The following is a 19,489-nucleotide window of genomic DNA, read 5'->3' as shown; positions in this document are numbered from 1 at the left end:
AAAAAAAAAAAAAAAAAAAAAAAAAAAAAGAACCTGGACTGCGTCAGTTTCTATACCGCCGTACGTGTCACGGCGGGTTGTTTACTACAATTCTCCCCCCACAGTGAACCAGGAACGCGTCCATTCTCGCTCAGTGGACGGCTCAGCTTTTGCCTTTTGCCCTTTGGAAAGTTCAATGGGCCGAAAAAAAGGTTCTAGACCCCCCCGGTCTCCCACCAACATCTCAGGCACGCATGCTTCTTGCGTCATCCACAGAGAGGAACCTAGTGTAGGGCCTCGAACTTGTCCCTGATCATCTCTGATCTTCGTTCTTTTTTTCGGCGCGATTTTGCCACGGGTTGAAGATGCCTTACCCGGTGCGGAGGTCGACTACCGCTGTCAGCTGTGCCATGTGTAAACTTGGAACCAAGTTTTTCGTTGGGGGTGTTGGTTTTTGCTCGCATATGCTCGCTGAGCCCAATCTTTCCTCATTTGCCCTGCCTTCTTATCGAATGGTCGGTTTCCCCATCCGCTTCCTTGACATTTGCTTATGCTGCCAATGAAGAAGAAAAAAATCCATCGCGCACAGTACGGCACAGCCTCAGCAAGACCTCCTGAATTGTGATTGCTCTTCCGTAAGAGATACGTGGGCATTCTCGAAGCCTACCCAAAAGAGGAGCAAGCTCTCAAATCTCTCCCGCAAGTGACGGGTCGAAGATGGGGAGAAAGGGGGGTCCCGGACCGACCTCCTGAAGTGCTGAGCCGGGGGTGTGGGAAATGGTACCTGGCCCAGCAGTTTGTTAAGCTTGGTGGATGCTAAGCGCTAGTGTACGCCTTTTCAGCTGTGAAGAGTTCGTCCGATGGCACTCTAGGACGCCAGTTTTTGAGTTTTTCCCCTGCTTGCGTGGCGCGCCTTATCCCCGATGGCTCAGCCAAGAGGGTGAAAAGTGCCGCAAATGGAGCAACGTCCTAATGAATGGGATGTGGTCTTAACAGTAACTTTATGGACTAATGACAACGTTCATGGTCTGGTAGGTCGAATAGAGACTCGGTTGGTAGAGAAATGAGGCAAGCACGTGACTTGAGCTTGAGATTGTCCGTTTCACGTGAGGCCTCAACAGCAGTCATCATCGGCTACGATGTGAGCACATCGGCGGTGCCGTATGTAGCTGAGTGTCTTCACAGGTAATGCGCGGAAATCTTTATGAAATGTAACGTCTTGCAATTTAAGGCGCCGAGATTCTTCTTATTGCCTCTCTGAGAGCCCGAGGTCAAAGTGTTTGAGTGTCAGGCAAACGGAACTCTGGAGTTGACGAGGGTATATTTGGATCAAGTTCTGGATCGGTCAACTGCGATACATCTATTTTGACTAACTGCATGTTTTATCTCCGACATTGTTGGTAGATAAAGGCACTCAAAGCACAAAATATATCATTGCCTGGTACAAAAGTTGTAGCGAAATCGAGACGTAGCTCTCAAGATCTGATGATGAGACAAAATGATTGTCAAGCTGAAAGGCATCGGTTGTGTTCTCGCTATCGCTTGAGTGAAACACTAAACAAGCAAGTTTTGATTTTCGAGCTCTCCAAAGGAGTTGAGACTAGGAAGGTAAGCATCAACACAATGTTCCCTGGGTACCTTCGGTATAACCGTATAATAGAATTCGCCATGCGCACTTAATCAGTCAGTCCAAAAGAGATTACGCCGACTGAGTGAAATAGCAAGATCCATTTCCATCTAATAGAGTACTCTATAGCTACCATCGAGGACGACGCACGTTTATTAAAGAATCAACCTCAGTTAGTATTTTTGATCAGTGTATTAGAAGTTTGATATATCATGAATCAATCCGTCTTCACGGCTTGACAAAGGATCCGAAGATATTTTTGTTTGTTCCCGGTTCTTTTCAAGCCCTCTTTAAGTCATACGCATCTCCAATGTTGTCATGTGCTATTTTATGTTCATCTTTATGCTCTCGTATTACGGTGGGAGATTTAATGGCACTGCCACGGAAATGTAAAATTCGTGTCGCTGTTTACTCCAGCTGAGGGCACGGAAAACAACTTCGAGATTGTTTGCGTCCATGACATTACTATTTCTGAATTAGGTACTAAAACCAAGGATAAGTTCTATCTCTAGACTATGGCAGTCAATTGTCGCTGATGAATGCTCTCTATGTAACATGTATAACGTGTCTGTTCGAAGTTCTTCACGGTATAGGTACGTTTCCACTATCCGTCCACTCATTATTACTCAATATCACTTCTCTCACTAAGCCTTCACGTTGGAAGTAACACCTCGCATCGAAAGGATATTCTCCAAGTAGAACCTCTTGCTGTAAAGAGTCGAGATGCGTAATTGCCATGGTCAGACAGGCAATGTCTGTGTCGGGATCGACACCCTTCATGGCAGCTGGCTGGACGGTTTGCCAGGAGGAAGAATCGCTGTAGATGACGCTGATATTCGAATCGCTGTCAAGATAAAGGACATACGTGTTCACTCTCTGCAGGGAATCGGAGGTTCTGGCAACGGAGAATGCAGCCAAGGACGCGCCCTTCGGCATGTTCTTAACAGCTGGAAAGTCTCGATGGGTATTAGCTTATATAATAGGTTATAGTACAAGAGCGAATGCAACATACTTGTAGGCCATGAGTCTGCATAATCCTTAGCGAGTTGATCGGATCCAAGGTCCGGTATAAGCGCGACCAACCCGCCGTCAACCTGGTAGAAAATCCCGTAGCCTCCTTGCACGGCCATCTTGTCGAAGTTGGTCGATAGCGGAACCAGTGCCAGCCGGCTGTCGTCATCGGCTATCGCGTTGAGTCTCTTCGTGTCCCATTCGGCTGCCGGTGCAAACTCGTCCAGAAGACGGTTCCGCACCTCAACAATTACACCACTAACCTCCTGGTATATAAACCAAGGCCAATATGCGGCGACACTGCTGTTGACTCGGGAGCTTAGAGCAAGGCTTTTGATGCTATCCTCTTCGTAGCTGGGGTTCAGCTCATCGTTGATGCTGACGCCAAGGACACGACCATCAGAGTTCGTGTAATAAAGTTCGGTTTGTGGCTATAACGACTGTTTGTCAGCACTTGTCCTTGTAGAACTTCAAATGCCGACTGAGAACTGCCCACCTTGTATGAGGTGTTATACTGAATGATAGTTCCTCCCAAGCGAGTATCCGCACTAGCAAAAGAGTTGAACTTTTGGGGTGACTGCCATGACGAGTTCCCCCCGGCGGATGTCCCACTGGTGTCGTATACTGACCGCTGAATTTGGTTGTCATGATCTTGGTAAAAGAGGAACATCTCGACTCCGCCAGACTGACTCCATCCAGTGATGGTCAGTGGCGACCCCTGGCGTATCGATTGTAGTCTAGTTGTGGGGCTGGTGACAATAGTGGGAGTCGGTGTGCTCGTTGGCAACGAAAACTCCCCTTGTGAATGTTTCGCTGCTTTGCTTCCCAGAATACCTCCGACAACGGCCGCTGCAGTCACCAGGGCGAACGCAATACCTCCAACAATAAACCATAGTCGTCTTTTTGGCACTGGTGCACCTTGAAATGTAGGTCCTCCGAGTTCTATCTGATTCGGAACCACGTGTGTTTTTCCCGCATCGTTATGGCCAGAAATTGCTTCCTTTCCGCTGTCTAGAGAAGAAGGATTTGCGGCCTGAAGTCCGGACCAGTCTTGCGAGTGTTCTAGCTGTTCGTGTGGTACAACTTCCAAGCCGGGCTGTTCATGGGGTTGAAAACCCGGTTGGGTTTCACGGTCCTGTTGATTGTCAGACAAAGGTTTAGTCACCCATCTAGACGATCGTGTAACGCAAGCGCTCAATAGTCTCGCGCTGGTTGTTGGTGGACATTGAACTTACGACTAAAGACATCGTGAGGTTTTTGAAATATTCACATTGGCTCAGCCTTGATATTGAGAACAACAATAAACACAGAAGGGGAAAACACCACGATGGCACATCAGACTAGGGTGAACTCTTTAACGAACATTAACAAGGTCGCCAAAGTCACCAGAATCCTACGGCAGCGTCTCACACCATCCTTATCAATTTCGAGTTGTATCAACGACGAGAACTACAACGCGTGATTCGCTCAGCTGCGGGCCAGAAAATCAGGCTTTACCGAATATGTGCAGCGACCCCTACATATCTGCCAGATTCAGTGCCTCACTTCAGGGGTTCGATGCAGTCAGAAGGCGAGGCGCCCACAGCCAAGCGAGAATTTTACAAACTGAGCCCCGAAGCAAGCGCCCTAAAATCTGACATGTTGTTGCCTGGAAGAGCACAGGCGAGGTTCTCGGGAATGAAACGGGCTGCGTGAATCAAACCCCCCAACATTGATGATGCAAGTTCTTCAAAAAAAGATCACGATGATTATATCGACACTTTCATGGTGTTGGCCTCAACCTATATACCTTACGCGAGTTTATATCGATGACTTAGTTTCATCCAAAGATATCAGTCTGCGCTTATACCAACAAACTCTCCGTCCGTGGCGCTTGCGCCGGCCACATACACGCACTCTCCGTTGGCTCCGGCCAGGGGGTAAGGGTCCTATTATTGGTATCATCCACATGACAGGGGTTGTCCGACCACTCAGAAGCTCAACCCGCAGTCATGTCATCCACTTCCATGTCAGTCCAGTTTTCCCTGCTGCGCCGCTTCCACGTTATCTTGAGCCCAAATCTCCTTGAGTTGGCCAAGCGTACTTTTCCTCCTTGGACGACATAACCCCGAACTTTCCTCCATGACAAGCGCTTCGAAAATGCCGTCTCTCGGGGTGCACTGGACGCCTCTGAAAATTGGCCTTCTCACGGCCGTCTTCCTGATATCGGCCTGGTGGATCCTGCCGTTCCAACTGGTGTGTTTTCCCCCGGAGCGATTCCATACGTAGCAATCGAGTTTGTTGGGCCCAGCGGCTAACCAGGGGGGGTGTTCCCCTCAAAAGCCTGCGATCCCTGAATCCATCGCGCATGGCTCCTCGTCTAAACCGGCAACTTCAGAGCACCAAAGCGCGTCTTCAAAAGACAGACCACTCATCGTTTATGCTTATCATGACTCCGAGAGTGCGCGGGCAAATCTAGACTACTTTGTCGACAAGGGTCTCCACAATGGCGCAGACTTCGTCTTCATCTTCAACGGAGATGCGAACGCGTCTAGCACTATCCCTGACCTGCCAAACATCAGTATTGTTAAGCGGGATAACACCTGCTTCGACATGGGTGCTATTGGCGAAGTCCTGAGGAAGGACGATTTGTGGAAGAGGTATAAGCGGTTCATCACGATGAACGCCAGCATTCGAGGGCCATTCTTGCCCGCGTGGAGCTCATCTTGCTGGTCGGACCTGTATCTGAGCAAGGTTACGGAGACAACCAAGGTAAGTTTCAAAGATTGCCATAGTCGACATGACATCGGTTCTAAGACATTTTTATTACAGCTCGTCGGTATGACCCTCAACTGCATACCCAGATTGCACATTCAGTCCATGATCTTCGCAACGGACGACGTCGGCATGGGCATCCTCCTGGATCCCACACTTGCAACGACTGCGTCTGTAGACGACCAATTCGGGAGCAAAGACGCCCCCGTCGGTCTCAGCGGGTGTTACAAGGACTGGAACGCCGCTGTCCACGCCGAGGTCGGAACCACTAGTCTGATCATGAACGCCGGCTATAAAGTCGACGCCATGATGACCGCTCTCCATTCTGAAGAAGGAGTTGAAGAGTACTGCAAAACACACCCGGATTCTGGTGACCTGTTGTGGGACAAGAAATATTTCGGGAGCAATATTCACCCCTACGAGACTGTCTTCATCAAGGCTAACAGAGATGTTGATCCCTCGCTGATGTCGTCCATGACAGATTGGCATATGCGCATGAAATCTAATAGCTTCGATGTGTGTGGCTCTTAGCGCGTATTAGACTTGGATACTGTATATTACATAGACTATAGACAAGATAGCGATCCCATTTTCAGGGTATTTCAGCGACCAATGCGATTTCAAATGCTCTAAAGACTTGATCCAAACACTCAAATGTAGAAGGACGAGCGTTTTACGTCATTACAGAATTCCACAACGAAATGGCATTCTCAAAGACTCGCCAGACTCTGCTAGGATGCTAGGATGCTAGTACAAGACTTCATGTTTGCGACGTTGTGCGCAGTCAGAGAACCCTTCTGTTATCAGTTTGAAGAATGAGCAGTGTATTGAGCCATGCTAGCCCACCGCTAACGACTCTTGGATATGTGCCTGACTCATGGTGAGTATTATGCAAGTGTCGGATTGGAAGTCCAATTCGATCGACCTCGAGTCAGGGCAAGCGCAGGTACCATCAACGGGTCTCGATGTCAGCTTCCAACTGACCGGCTAACCTACGGCTAGAACCTCTCTTTTCGAACCCACGCAGAGAATCAATATACAGTCAATTGACCATTCGTCACCCCTCAGAACTACGGTCCAAACCAGCTATCCTGTGATACGGATACCAACAACAAGTATCCGTTGCGTAAGGGTTGGGACAATAGATCCTGACGAGGGGCCACATCGAAAGACCCAGATCATAGGTGGTCAATTTTTCAAGTGAAAACCCGAAGTTCACTATTCTCTAGTCTCTGACTTGCTTTGATTCAACGTTGATTTAAGTAGCTGGGGGCATGTTTGCCAAACTACTCTGATTCAGTGACGCATTACGCAAATGATCTTTTGGAGACAAGATATCTTCAAGAAACAGAATATCAATCCATTCAATTATTGTGGTTTAACATTGTTGAAAGTATATCCCTCATGAAACTGGATTATGGCACTGTCGGGACATTTGTTTATCTTCCTCTTAGGTAAATTGCATGAATATCGTCGTTGATCATCATGCTTCAGTCTTCAATTCCAACAATTTTATTCTCACTATGACGGGAGGGAATGTAAGAAAAAATGATCACATTAGAAAAAGATAAGGTTTTTAGTAGACATGGACTCATCTCAGTCCGGCATTAGCCGTCGATCTTCAACTACGTGCTCATTTGACGCGTACATTTGTCCTAAGGTACTACGTACACCTTCGATTCGTGCTTAGGTTAAGGCACCACTTTTCTAGGTTTGGGCCGTCTGGCTCTATTTCATAACAATAGTTCTAGACCTCCGCGAGTGGCTTGAAATATCCATTGTCAAAACTCCCAGCACATCCACATCCGCCTTTGCTTGTTCCCGTTGTGACGAAATGTCAGCTAAAGCCTAGTTCCAACTGGTTCGACCCTATGCTTCAGGCTTTCCGGGTGTTCACCACAATGCTTAATCACCGGGGACTTGATTCAAGAACAAAATAAATAATTTCATGAATGATATCGAAGTTGGTATCTCAAAACGCCAAGGAAAATTGGTATCAAGTCTAAAAGCCAGCAAACAACCAAGCCTCCATGGCGGTTGAGTTGAAGAAAATAAAAACCCCCCATAATCATACGCTGTCGGCCAAAGTAAGGGACAAGTTGGAATCCTCCTCTTTCAGCATGTTCCCCTCCCAATGGGTACCACTATCCCCAAATAGGCTCATCGCGAGGAATTTCAGGCATGGCCCGCAGTATGCTCAGAGGCTTGGATGCAGCACTGTCGATGCTCCTCTTCTCCACGGGCTTCTTCCCGCACTTGGCGTTGTTGCGCGCGGGGTCGGTGTTGCAGACGAGGCCGCCGCAGCACGGCTTGTTAACTTCTGTGGTGCTGGTGGAGCAGAGACCTGGGAATTGGATATTGTCAGCAGGAAGATCGTGGATGCAGCAGACGTATGTCACGGCAGCTCATGGGAAGTAGGGACAGCAAACTAACCTCCTTTGGCAATGCATTGTCTCTTGATGAGACCGGCATCGACGCTGATGGCGGATACTGCGCCGATGACGGTGACGAGTGTGAGCAGTGTGAATTTCATCTCGACTGATTCGTGTATTGTCTGTTTTGATGTGTAGACAGAGTGAGTGTGTGAGTGTTTACGTGTTGGGCCTGTCGAGTTTGCAAAACGAAGGATCGATACTGAGAGCGAATGTGTTGATAAAGAGAGGCTAGCTGTGTGCTGCTGTATTAGAGACAAGCTGATAAGTTTAATGACACTGTCGAAAAGAGGAGCCGTGGGAAATTTCGTGGTTACCGATTGCGCTATATAACCTTAGTACAACCTTGTTTGATTACCCACCCTACCTCGGGGCCTCCCCCTCCCTTGACTCGACAAAGTCGCAATCGGGAAACAACAAATTGCTGGCCTCGGCCGATCGAGGCTGTGAAGTGTAGAAATCCCCGCCAATCTGCATCAAGTCGTCCCCTATTCTGACCGTCCAGATCTCTGGGCGGCCTGGGCCTCTGTGGTGGTCCGTCAGCTGAGCAAAGCGGACAACGAGACGTACGCGTAGGCTGCCTTTTGGCACGGCGTCGCAAGTTTCGGCAGGATGAAAGTCGCAGGGTTACGCCCGTCTCACGGCCGGGTTCGTCGCAATCCGTCTCCCTCTCTCTCTCGCTCTGTGTGTGTGTGTCTGTCCCTCCTTGCTTCACCCCGCGCGCGGAGTCTGGATCTTGGGGAGGGGTGGGTTTGGGAGGGAGGTAAGACGTGGTAGCTAGGTGTGCCAGGCGTGCCAGGCAAAAGCAAATGTACCGACACAGGCTCGGTGAAGGAAAGAAAGCCACGACGAAACAGAGTTCAAGGCGATCCCGGGCGATGGAAAAAGACACATCACGGCACGGCAGGTCGTCGGCAGACACATGCAGTTTCAGAACTGAGTCCGATGTTGGTGGGCCAGCCAATCGGGTGGCCGCGCGTCTTTCGAAAAGAAGGTTTCTAAATATATGTATGTGAAGTCTGGTGCCGTCTGGAGTTGAAGGCTGAAGCTGGGATGAGTTGGGATGATGAGGTGGCCCTCCTGCTCAGACCTGAAAGCACCGCCGACTATGCGGAAAAAAAAGGAACCGTATCAAGTGCGGTGGGCGAAGCAGTTGAAGGAGGACAGTAAGGCTGTTCGTCGTCAGCCCTGCCGAGCAGAGCCGGCGCACCGCGGGGATCCCATTGACGTCGTGTGCAGTACGTCTTTGCTTTCGACAGGCTTATCTGTAGTTTTGAGCGGAATCAGGAATGGAGCTGCATGAGGAAGCACGAACCAGACGGAATGGTCCATAAAAACATGGCATTATCGCTCCTGCCGGCAGATAATGAAGGACTTATCCGTACAGAGTACAACCCGTCGATCGCTGAGCGAAGCTGTCTATCATTGGGGAAGCCATATGCCCGAGACTTAACGAACCCTCCTCTTTCTTTCTTGCAAACCCCATTACCCCATTGACTTGGGGCCTACGACCGACCGCGCGTGGACTTCAACACCCTCACTCGTTATCCTTCTGTCAACCCTTCTGTCAACCCAAGTCCTGCAACTCCCAAGGTAGCACGCCAAAAGAAAGAAAAAGTCCAAGCCAGCACCCGAACGGGGTTTCAAGCGTTTAGAGTTTGCGCAATCCTTACGTATACCAGATCCGAAATTTAAGTCTTGGCAAACCCCTGTCTCTCGCCTGTCCAGGATGCTTCCGTCAGAAGATGAGACCAAAAGATGTTCGCCCCGTCCGTCCCTCGCGCGGCACACAACCCCACGAATCGTCAAAGCCTCGCACTTTGACGAGAGCTTGACGCAAGGAAACAAAACTCTCACAAAAGCATAGAGTTGCCAAGTACTAGCGGACAACCGACAAGACGTCGACTCCTCCAAAGGGAAACGAAAAAAAAAAAGAAAACTTCTCTCTGCCCTTGCCTTATGACGGCCACATATACCTGTGCCATTTCGCCGCTCTTCATTTTAAACTAGATTTGACCGAGAATAAAAGCAAAAGCTTTACGGAGTACCTCCCTACTGAGATTGGCACGGCTTTTAGTGCGCCCCGCCACCTTCCGAACGGATGTGACCCGCCCCCGGCCCCCCGCCGATTGTAACCCACCAGCTGCCATCCGGCCGGCGCTCGGCTCCGTGCCCACAGTTGAGATGGCAGAGGAACACCGCAGAGGCTGGGTGCTCGTGTATGTGAATAACGTCTGAATTGCTGACACGCCTGCCTATCATGTATGTAAAGTCACAGAGAATAGATGACAACTCCCCCCCCCCCCCCCCCCCCCCCCCACCCCCCCCCACCCCCCCCCCCCCCCCCCCCCCCACCCCCCCCCCCCCCCCCCCCCCCCCCCCCCCACCCCCCCCCCCCCCAACACCCCCCCCCCCCCCCCCCCCCCCCACCCCCCCCCCCCCCCCCCCCCCCCCCCCCCCCCCACCCCCTCCCGCCACCCCATGATAACCCCTATAGAGTACACGTCCTTGTCCCTCCCATCCTTCTCCCCCATCGCCGTATCCCCATCCACGCCCTCGTCATCGTCGTCCCCTTGCTCAATCAACATATCCAAATCCCGATCCACCGCCGCCGCCTCCTCCGCCGTCTCCTCCTCATCCTCCTCCGCCTCCGTCGCGTTGAGCAGCGCCTGGAAGTCGGTATGGTGCGGGTGATAGGGGTTATACGGGTCATGATGATGCGACGTCGGCGGTGGCCCGCCAATGATTTGCGGGTCAATGGGCTGGAAAGATTCGTCTTGTAACATGGGGTTGTGGTGCGGATGGCGCGGTAAGGGCGACGCGGACGGGTCGCGGAGGGTGTGGGACGGTGGTATTGAGGTGACTTCCGCGTAGGGCGAGGACCGTGGTGGCGAGAGGGGTGGGAGGTGGTGGTGTTGGTGTTGGTGTTGGAGCGAGAGGACGCGGTCTGCGGCGCTGATGACTGTGGAAGGGGGTGGCGGCGGTGGCGGTGATGTAGAATGATTGTGATGAAAGGAATTGTTCAGGGAGGAAACTGTGGTCGTCGGGCCGGCTGGTGCAGGTGCGGTAGCGGCAGCAGCGGCGGCCGCCGCCGCCAACGCTGCCGCCGACCTCCCCTTGGCGCCCCCATTACCACCCGGTACAGGCGTCTTGCCGAGCTCCTTACACTCGGAGCAGTTCCTAATAACGTCGCTCGCCGTCTCCTTGATGCGGCTCCAGTGGTACTTTTCGGCAATGGTGGCGGTCGTCTTGTTGATGCCGCCGTGGCCCGCGGCGTGGACCTCGCGCGCAATCTCGTACTGCCGCCGCGGGTCCGGGACGACCTCCTTGTCCTTGAGCATCAGCCGGTCGCCGCCGCCCTCCACCTCGAGCAGCTTATAATGCGTCGCCGCGCTCCGGAGCCTGCTTTTCTCGGCGCGGTCAGCACCCGCCGGATACCGTCCGTACTTTAGGTAAAACTTGATCTTCTCGAAACGCTCTTCACTCACGAGATCCTCCGACTCGCCGGGGACGAGGTCGCGCCCGTAGATGATGGCGTCGATGAGCGTGCCCGGGTACGAGCTGAGGTTGCCGCAGCCCTTGACGCGGCCGATGCGCTTGAAGCCCAGGGCGTCCCAAATCTTGCACGACGCGACATTGGTCTCGTAGACGAGGTTGAAGACAGAGTAGGTGTAGCCCAGCTTGGGCGCCCAGTCAATGTAGCATTCGCCCATCAGGCGGCCGACGCCGCGGTTGCGGGAGGCGTCGGTGACGAGGAATCCTGCGTTGCACACGTGGCTGCTGCGGCCGGGGTAGTTAGGTTTGATGTAGAAGCTCCCGAGACACTCCCTGGACCAGTCCATGTCATTGGTGAGATCGGCATGTTCAATGTTGCCCAGGAGCATTATGGCGCCAAAGTTCTGGAACCAGTAGGCGCCAAACTTGTCGGCGGTCATGGTCTCCATCATCGGGTACGTGTCGCCGCCCTCGATTTCCTTGTTGAGTTGGTCGCTGAGGTAGCGCACCAGGGATTGGGGCACCTCATGGCGCGATGCAAAGGGAATGATTGTGGCGACGGTCTGACGATCGCGAAGTGTCACTTGACGCGGGACGATGTCGGCCGGTAGCTCGGGCTTCATCGGGTCCGGATACGGCGTTGTCCCGGACACTCGGTAAATGGTGGGGCTTGCCGGGTCATCTAGCATGGCCGGCATTCTCGGTACTGACTCGGCGGGTGGATCGGCAGTGCAGGGGCCTCCTCCAATACAAAGCTCCGCGTTGGGGTGACGGGGGGTAGGAGCTCCTGTTGCCGTTTGCGACGACTAATTCGCGATACCGACTTTTGTACCAACAAGTCCACAGTTAGTCAACATTTCACAGTATAGCAGAGGGAAGCAGCGGTCAATAAGAAATATGCGGATATCCCAAACTCGAGTCTGCACGAGCTCCCCTCTTTCTATCCCTCGAGCCCCTCTTGATATCCGATATCTAAAACGGAGCCAAAGGAGGGGGAGGAAACGCAGGTTGATTTGTAAGGAAAGGCTGCAAGTAAGCCTACCGAATCTGATCTGACTCTGCTGACTCCCCAACAGCAAGCCGGAGAAAGAAAAAAACCTTTGGCCAAGGAGCCGGTTTCCGTAAATGCAGTCAAAAAACAACCTCGCGGTAGTGGCTTGCGCTGCACTTGGTTACGATCGGATAAGGAACCGCCTTGCGTTTCAGCTTGCGATGACACCACAGCTAGCATGCACGAATGCCTGACCTTGGCGGGGTGTGGGAGTCGGAGCTGTGCTGTTGCTTGTACGTGCTGAAATGTTCGTTGGTGATGGTTTCTGGACCTGAGGGGGGTTTAAGGAGGGAGGGGAAATGCGCAGGTGCGAAGTTTTCAACATGACCATAGGGATCATAGAGTTATGTAAGCAAGCACTCTCACTGTAAGCGCCACAATGTGGCTGACCACGTTCTTCCCTCTACTGTGACCCAGGACACTCGGTGACGTCTATCTTAGGTATTATAGGCCATGATGATCATGGATTTTGAGATTAATTCTATTTAAATATTGATCATAAGCTAAAGAGTGTCTCAGCTTTATTTCACTCTGTTCAACGCCACCCACCCACATCTGATGTATCGACCAAAGGTGAATCGCATGAATGCGCCTTGAATCCAGATGTTGATAGGAGGTGGGAAGCTGATAAACAATCAGTGTCATGCAAAATTGGGGGCCCAGCGTCCTCTGATCAAACCCCGAAAAGCCACTTGGCCATGTTTTCATAAGAGTGGTACTATCAGGTGGTAGGCGGTGGCTAGCTGCCATAGAAAAAGGTATGCATACTGCCAACTTGCTGATAGCAGCATTGTTGTAAGGTGTTTTGTTGTAAATCTGGAAGCAATCAATCGCAAGTAGCATCGTAACATACTCCCTATATGGGGTCTATCGTACAACAACGCAGTAACCCGTCACAAAGAGGCAGTTGAAGAGAAGCACACTCCATCTCACATCAAATCCATACCACATTGAATTAGGTACCTTTGGCATTACCGTATCCATCCCAGGGATACGAGTCACCCCAGGCAGACAAAGCACCACTCGAACCTGCCAAGTGCCAGAAAGCCTCGTCCAAAATGTTGCCTCCCCCCTGCTTGTCATACCAAGATTAAGATGGACCATAGCTTCATTCATACCTTCAAGACTCCCAAATTATACACTCACACTATTATACTCATCTTCTCAAGTTAGTGACAAACGCCTGTCGAAAGCTGCTAGGCGAATTTCTATAGAAATACTGGTACATGTTCATACATTGGTTATTGTGTCTAGTACAAAGAGTCCAAGGACAGATATCTTCCCCCTGGACTTGAAACCTTTTTTTTTTTTTTGCCCTTTCTCTTTCTCTTCTCCTCCCGACCCTTGCCCGGCCCTTCACCGCTCTGGCCTGCTCAATCAAAGCTCGCCATCAACAGCTTTGGTCCGGTCAACCTGAAGCATCTCAAGCAACCGAACCTCGCCGCCCGCATCCGCCGCGTTCTGATTGTCGGTCCTCCAACGACGCATTTCCCTCTCCCACTTTCGTATTTCGCCCTTCATGAACCGCTTAGTCTCCGCGGGCGTATTCCACTCCGACACGCCGTTCTCCGCGGCCGCGAGCCGGCGCTTCTGGCCCGCCTCGCCCGCACGCCCGAGCACACCTGCGATGACGGCGATGGATCGGTAGCTACGTTTTTGGTATCATGATCAGTCAATGGAACAGTCTTGTGGTGGGGGGGCGTTGGAAAATGCTCTCACCTGTCGTCGTTGGCGGGGATGGTGTACGTGACCCAATCCGGGTTCGCGTCTGTATCAATGACACCAATCGTCGGGACATTGGCCAGTCCGCACTCGTACAGCATGGTGTAGTTCTCCTTGGGATTCAAGCAAACAATCAAATCCGGCACCAGCGGGCGTCCAGTCCTCTCCAACCGATCAAACCCTTGAAGCGCGATATCCTTCTCGTCCACAATTCTCACCTCCTTGCCGCTGTTAATGACGTCGCGATTCGTAATGTTGCCCGGCGTCCACTTGGTGAACAGGTGACACCCGCCCGCGAGCTTCGCCGCCTTGGTGACAATCTCCATCTGCCCCTTCCGCGTGCCCGCAAACAAGATCAACCCGCCGCGGTACGCAACCTCCTCGACAACCCTCGCCGCGCGCCGCAGGTACGCGGCCGTCGTCTCGAGCGAGATGATGTGGATCCCCTGCCGCACGCCGTAAATGTACCGCGCGTTGGCCGGGTTCCACCGCGACGTGTGGTGGCCCATGTGCGTCTGCGACGCCATCAGCAGCTCCAGCGTGATATCCTTGGGCGCGGGCGGGTTCTCAATGAGCGACGAGGGCACGTAGGGCCGCCCGACGACGGAGCCGACGTTGGAGGTGAGTTTTTGCGCGCGGCGGAAGCGGTTGTAGGCGTTGGGCACGGTCTTGGAGCGGCTGCTGATGCTGTCGGCCAGCTTGGCCGCCGCCTCCGGGTCTGCTGCTTGCGGGATTTGGCCGAGAGCGGCGGCCGTCGTCAGGTCCGCGAGATTTTCGGGCGTCATGGCGCCAACGAGGGAGTCGGTGGTGATGGCGCGGTGGCATGATCTGGCGGCGACGGGCGCCAGCAGGGCTCTGCTGCCTATTACGGGAAAGGAAGGGTCAGCACAGACGGTTCAATTGAATTATTTGACGGTCTGAGGGGATTTTGCATACCATGCCGGCTGACTATGCTTCTGACAATCATGGCGTAGGCGGCGGCGTGATGATTAGGAGTCGTTACGGTGCTGCAGTTTCCCAGGAACAATTTTTGGAGCTTTCGGGGAAGCTGGAGTCTCCGCAACCGCCCCCTGCACGCACACCACATATAGTATCTTAGGTAAGCAGGCAAATGGCAGTATTATTCGTACACCGCGGCGAAATCAATCGCAAGCGTGAAGGCCACTTAATTCAAAAGTTCACGATTACGATAACTATGTAGAACGGATGTGCGGTGTATTAATTTAACGTCGAGATACTCAAGTCTAGTAAAGACAACACTACTCGATACATATTTACAATGCTTCGCCAAGGACTCTCGTTAAGTCGTGATGGAGATCCTCCTCTTTCCTCTCTCTAGAGACATCCCTTACCTACTGGTCAGGCGCGAGATCGTGAAGACACCGACAATGACAACCGCCAACGTCACAATGGCACCGGGAAGCAGTAGCTCGTTCGGAACGCCAGCAATGACTTCCTTCTCCACAGGTGCGTGTTTCGCACGACGCGACCTCCGGATCGTAGACTCATCCTCATCCTCGTCTTCCGCCTCGTCGTCCTCATCATCGTAGGCTCTTCTCCGGCGCAGGTCAGGAGTGGCAGAGATGGGAGGGGTGGGGAGAGCAATGGTCTCGATGGTGGGAGGTGCAGCGGAGACGGGAGGCTTCTCAGGGTCGTGAACAAACAGGTCGACCTTTTCCCGGCGACTCTGGCGGGCAAGCAGAATTGACTCGAGCAGATCGTTGTCTGTAGTGATGGAGACAGAGTCACCCTCGTCGTCGAGGTAGCTAAGCGCAAAGCCACCGGAGATCTTGCCTTCTTCGGCTACGGGAGCACCGCCAATCGCATCGACCTCGCTTCCCAGCTTGGCAACAACGTTGGCAACCATGGCTGAGATACCCTGGGAGGCGATGACCTGCAGGCGGTGAACACGGCCAGACGGGGCCTTGAACTTGAAGGGGAAAGGCAATTCGGCAGGGGACTGCTGAGCTGGGCTGTGGCCGGTGACGGCAGAGCGGGGCGGCGATTCCAAACCGACGTGGGAGGCGGAGTCTCCAGGAGCAACGCTGTCACCGATGCGCTCCCGGGTGATGTCAGGAGACATGATGCGTGAACCTAGATTTGTGTGATGGGTGTGGCTGCCCTCACCGGACATCATGGACTCAGTGCCGTCGTCGAGCGAAAGCCAGAACTTGTTCCACGCGGGCCCTTCGCTGTCGGAAGTAGACATGGTGTTGATCTGCTCGAGGGTGGCGTAAGTGAGCTTGAGAACGTCGACCATGCCGACGATTTCGCCGCCCTCGTTCATGACGGGAAGGTTGAGGTAGTGGCCGTCTATATGATGAGTTAGCAATCGTTTCTTATTTTGTTATATCCAAGGGGAATTCTCACCATGCATCTTGCGGAGAGCAGCCTGGATGCTCATTTCCATGGGAGCAAAGTCGGGGTGAGGCGTCATGACGCGGACAACGCTACACGTTGCGGGATCGAGACCAGGGGCAATGACACGGAGAACGACGTCCTTACTGGTGAAGATACCAGTGATGGCCCCCTGGTCTTGCACCAGGACAGCGGTGGTGCGGTTCTCCTTCATCATCTGTGCCGCCTCCTTGACCGATGTTCTCACGCTGACCGTTGTAGGGGGGCGCCCGTCAAGGACGGATTCAAGGGTTGGCCCGGACATCTTGGAGCGCAGAGCTTCGACATACTGGATGATCTGTTGCGGCTGGCTCGTGCCGAGCTCCGACTGCACACCCTCGAGGGCATCGTACAGACGTCTCGAGGACGAGTAGGCACGCTCCAACTTCTCCATAGCATCGTAAAAACATTTTGTGATATCCAGAATACCCGAAATATCTTGGTTCTCGTCCATAACCGGCAAGTGACGGAAACCCTTGCGGACCATGAGATCAAGGGCGTCGGTGGCGCTGGTGTCGGTACGGGCGCAGAGGGGGTTCTTGGTCATGATCTCGGCAATGGTGATGTGGTTGGGCTTCTGGCCAGCGCCGACGACGCGGAAGGCAAGATCCTTGGCGGTGAAGATACCGGCGATGCGGTCGTCGTCGTCGGTGACGAGCACGCAGTCCTCACGCTTCGCGGCCATGAGCTGGGCGGCCTCGGCGACGGTGGTGGCGGGCTTGATCTGCAGGGCTTGACTGGGCTTCAGGGCCAGGACGGTGCCCGGCGGGGCCTTGCGCGAGTGACGGGCTCGGCTCGTAAGGTGCTTCTTTTTGGAGAGATCGCTCTCCATTTTCTTGCGAATTGCCTTGACATAGTAGTCAGTATCCATTGTGTCGAGCATTCTGGCTCTTTCGAGCTCGCCGTAAGTAAGTCTGGCCATTTGGGGGTAGTAGCTTCTGGAGGTCCGGTTGGAGACGCGGTAGCCAACAAGACTGGAGACGCGACGACAACAGAAGACGGGTAAATGGTCCGTCTTTCTTCCCTCCAAAGGCAAGGAAGAAGGAAGGCAGAAAATATTCAATGGCCGTGATCGTGGGGTAATAGCAGAAAAGGGCATCATACCTCATCTCTCTTGGTCTGCTTCTGACGGCTGGCACTGACTCCCGATCCACCACCACCACCACCAACTTCGCTCTGGGTAGCCTGGGTTTCTAGGACAGGGCGCGGGATGCCAGAGGAAGCGGCGGGAGGAGCAGAGCCGGTGACAGAGGGGCTCTGGGTGAAGGGAATGCCTCCACGGGCCTGGCCGCGATTGGGCGTGCCTCTAAGGGTGTTGCCTGACATTGCATGAACTTGTCAGATTGCGATTATGGGAGGTGTTGATGCGTGGTGGCTATTTTTTCCCTCCGGCTTTTGGCTTTTGGGGAGTGGGTGCCGAGGGCGACGCGTGCGAGCCGGCAGTCGGGGATGTGTGGCAGAAAGGTGAATTGTCTCTAGCAGCTGCCCGGGTTTGCAGAAAAGACAAGACGTGAGGTGGAAAGGATTCCGAGAGAGGGACAAAGAGGACCAGGAGAGGGTATCTAATGTGGTCTGGCGTCTATCGTCTATCGTCTGGTCTGTTCGTCGCTGCAGCCTGCACCTGGTTGATGGATGGATAGCCGTTGCAGAAAGCTGGATTTGAGTCCTTTCAGGTGCTTAGGCCAAAGATATTATTGACGGGAGATGGGAGGAAACCGGTTGGGGTCGGGGTCGGGGTCGGGTTAGTTATTTCCAGGTTCCAAGGTCCACGTCCAGCAGCTGGTCCTTGTCCAGTCACTCCAGCGTCGGGCCTGATGTGGTCATGGGGGGTCGAAATTTGGGGGTGTTGCCTCCCCAAGGCCCCTTCGTTTCTGGCCGGCATGGAGCGCTCCGACTATCTGGTCGTGCTGGTCCGCTGCTGCAGCATGCTGCACGCTGCACGCTGCATCCAGCCAGTGTGCCAGTGTCACCGCTGTGAGGGAAGAAACAGAAAAAAAGAAGGGGAAAAAAAAGACCCTGGTTGTCAAGGTGACAGGGGAGAACGATGCACGGGCCAGAACCGGCACCCGCAGCGTCGCTGACCGTCGCCTTCAATCTCGCGGAAGCTCCAGTTCACCTCGCTCTCTCCAATCATTTGCCGTGTTCAACCGAGTGGGTCTTTGGAAGCCCACTTGGTCGGTCCCTGAAGCTCCCGAGGCCGTCTGACTAAGTACCTAGACACCTCACTCCGCCATTTCACCTGACAACTGTAACTTTGGAGGTACATGTATCGAGTACGGGATTCCTCTCGTGGCGAGTGCATTCATCAGAGGAAACGCAAACTTACAAAAGGTAGTTTCTCAGTCCTCATCTGATACCTCCAGTCCGTGGAAACTCAATTGTCCACGAAACCTCCAAAAAAAAAAAATCCAACCGAAATTCGGTGGAAACGCCCCGGCTCTCCCCTTGCATGAACCGACCAGGCGGCGGTGAATACCAGTCTTCATTATGACAGCTGAACCCTGTCGAGCCAAACTATCCGTACATGTCATCTGATCTTTGCAGCACTGTTTCCTCCAATTGCTCTTTTCCCCTTGCGTCCAGTGGCCATCGCTGAATTACATACCCAAGATTAAACAACCACATCATTATCGACCGATTCTTACACCACCAACTGTCATCCTCCCGGATCTTCCCTCAAACCAACAGCCTCTCATCGTCCACAGTGTTCCCCAGCTTCCCCAGGGAAATACATGATTGCAGACCTGTTCATATTTACTGCTTACCTTTAAGCAGACATGGACCCGACCCAACGTGGCGGGTCTTGCCGTCCCCCTTTTTAGCCTCACCTGAGAGCCAATGTCGCCTGACGTTCGCTAATTCACCAGAGCCTGGTAGATCGGCTCCGCGCCTTGAATTTTTGCTGGTCTCGCACCGAGGCTTCTTTGAAAGGCTCATGCCACCTGGGTATGCCACTTTATGCTGCTAGGCCCGGCAAATGGCGTGTTCCGTCGGCCGGGGCTTGGGTTCCCATACCCGGAC

General features: G+C 53.1%; 5 protein-coding genes across 5 annotated transcripts; 1 reads left to right on the top strand and 4 right to left on the bottom strand.

Moving 5' to 3' along the window:
• Window positions 1–2,188: 2,188 nt before the first annotated feature.
• On the bottom strand, window positions 2,189–3,864 carry CORC01_13439 (uncharacterized protein; the record flags this gene model as incomplete). Its single annotated transcript, XM_022625056.1, has 4 exons — window positions 2,189–2,553; window positions 2,619–3,048; window positions 3,114–3,752; window positions 3,853–3,864. The coding sequence occupies 4 exons, from the start codon at window positions 3,862–3,864 to the stop codon at window positions 2,189–2,191; spliced, it is 1,446 nt and encodes a 481-aa protein (XP_022468454.1).
• Window positions 3,865–4,756: 892 nt separating this feature from the next.
• CORC01_13438 (uncharacterized protein) lies at window positions 4,757–5,902 on the top strand (the record flags this gene model as incomplete). Its single annotated transcript, XM_022625055.1, has 3 exons — window positions 4,757–4,852; window positions 4,940–5,368; window positions 5,429–5,902. The coding sequence occupies 3 exons, from the start codon at window positions 4,757–4,759 to the stop codon at window positions 5,900–5,902; spliced, it is 999 nt and encodes a 332-aa protein (XP_022468453.1).
• A 1,613-nt stretch (window positions 5,903–7,515) lies between these two features.
• Window positions 7,516–7,904, bottom strand: CORC01_13437 (uncharacterized protein; the record flags this gene model as incomplete). Its single annotated transcript, XM_022625054.1, has 2 exons — window positions 7,516–7,715; window positions 7,805–7,904. The coding sequence occupies 2 exons, from the start codon at window positions 7,902–7,904 to the stop codon at window positions 7,516–7,518; spliced, it is 300 nt and encodes a 99-aa protein (XP_022468452.1).
• Window positions 7,905–9,876: 1,972 nt separating this feature from the next.
• CORC01_13436 (uncharacterized protein) lies at window positions 9,877–11,996 on the bottom strand (the record flags this gene model as incomplete). The annotated part of the gene is made up of 2 exons (XM_022625053.1): window positions 9,877–10,017; window positions 10,293–11,996. 2 exons carry the CDS (start codon window positions 11,994–11,996, stop codon window positions 9,877–9,879), a joined length of 1,845 nt encoding a protein of 614 aa, XP_022468451.1.
• Window positions 11,997–13,726: 1,730 nt separating this feature from the next.
• CORC01_13435 (uncharacterized protein) lies at window positions 13,727–17,794 on the bottom strand (the record flags this gene model as incomplete). Its single annotated transcript, XM_022625052.1, has 6 exons — window positions 13,727–13,997; window positions 14,069–14,933; window positions 15,008–15,165; window positions 15,424–16,384; window positions 16,442–17,315; window positions 17,573–17,794. 6 exons carry the CDS (start codon window positions 17,792–17,794, stop codon window positions 13,727–13,729), a joined length of 3,351 nt encoding a protein of 1,116 aa, XP_022468450.1.
• Between the last annotated feature and the right edge of the window lie 1,695 nt (window positions 17,795–19,489).

This window comes from Colletotrichum orchidophilum (assembly GCF_001831195.1).
Source record: "Colletotrichum orchidophilum strain IMI 309357 chromosome Unknown Scaffold_192.1, whole genome shotgun sequence".
Taxonomy (NCBI): domain Eukaryota; kingdom Fungi; phylum Ascomycota; class Sordariomycetes; order Glomerellales; family Glomerellaceae; genus Colletotrichum; species Colletotrichum orchidophilum.
Note: the sequence above shows the minus strand (reverse complement) of the source record. Positions and strands in the feature narration are given on the sequence as shown.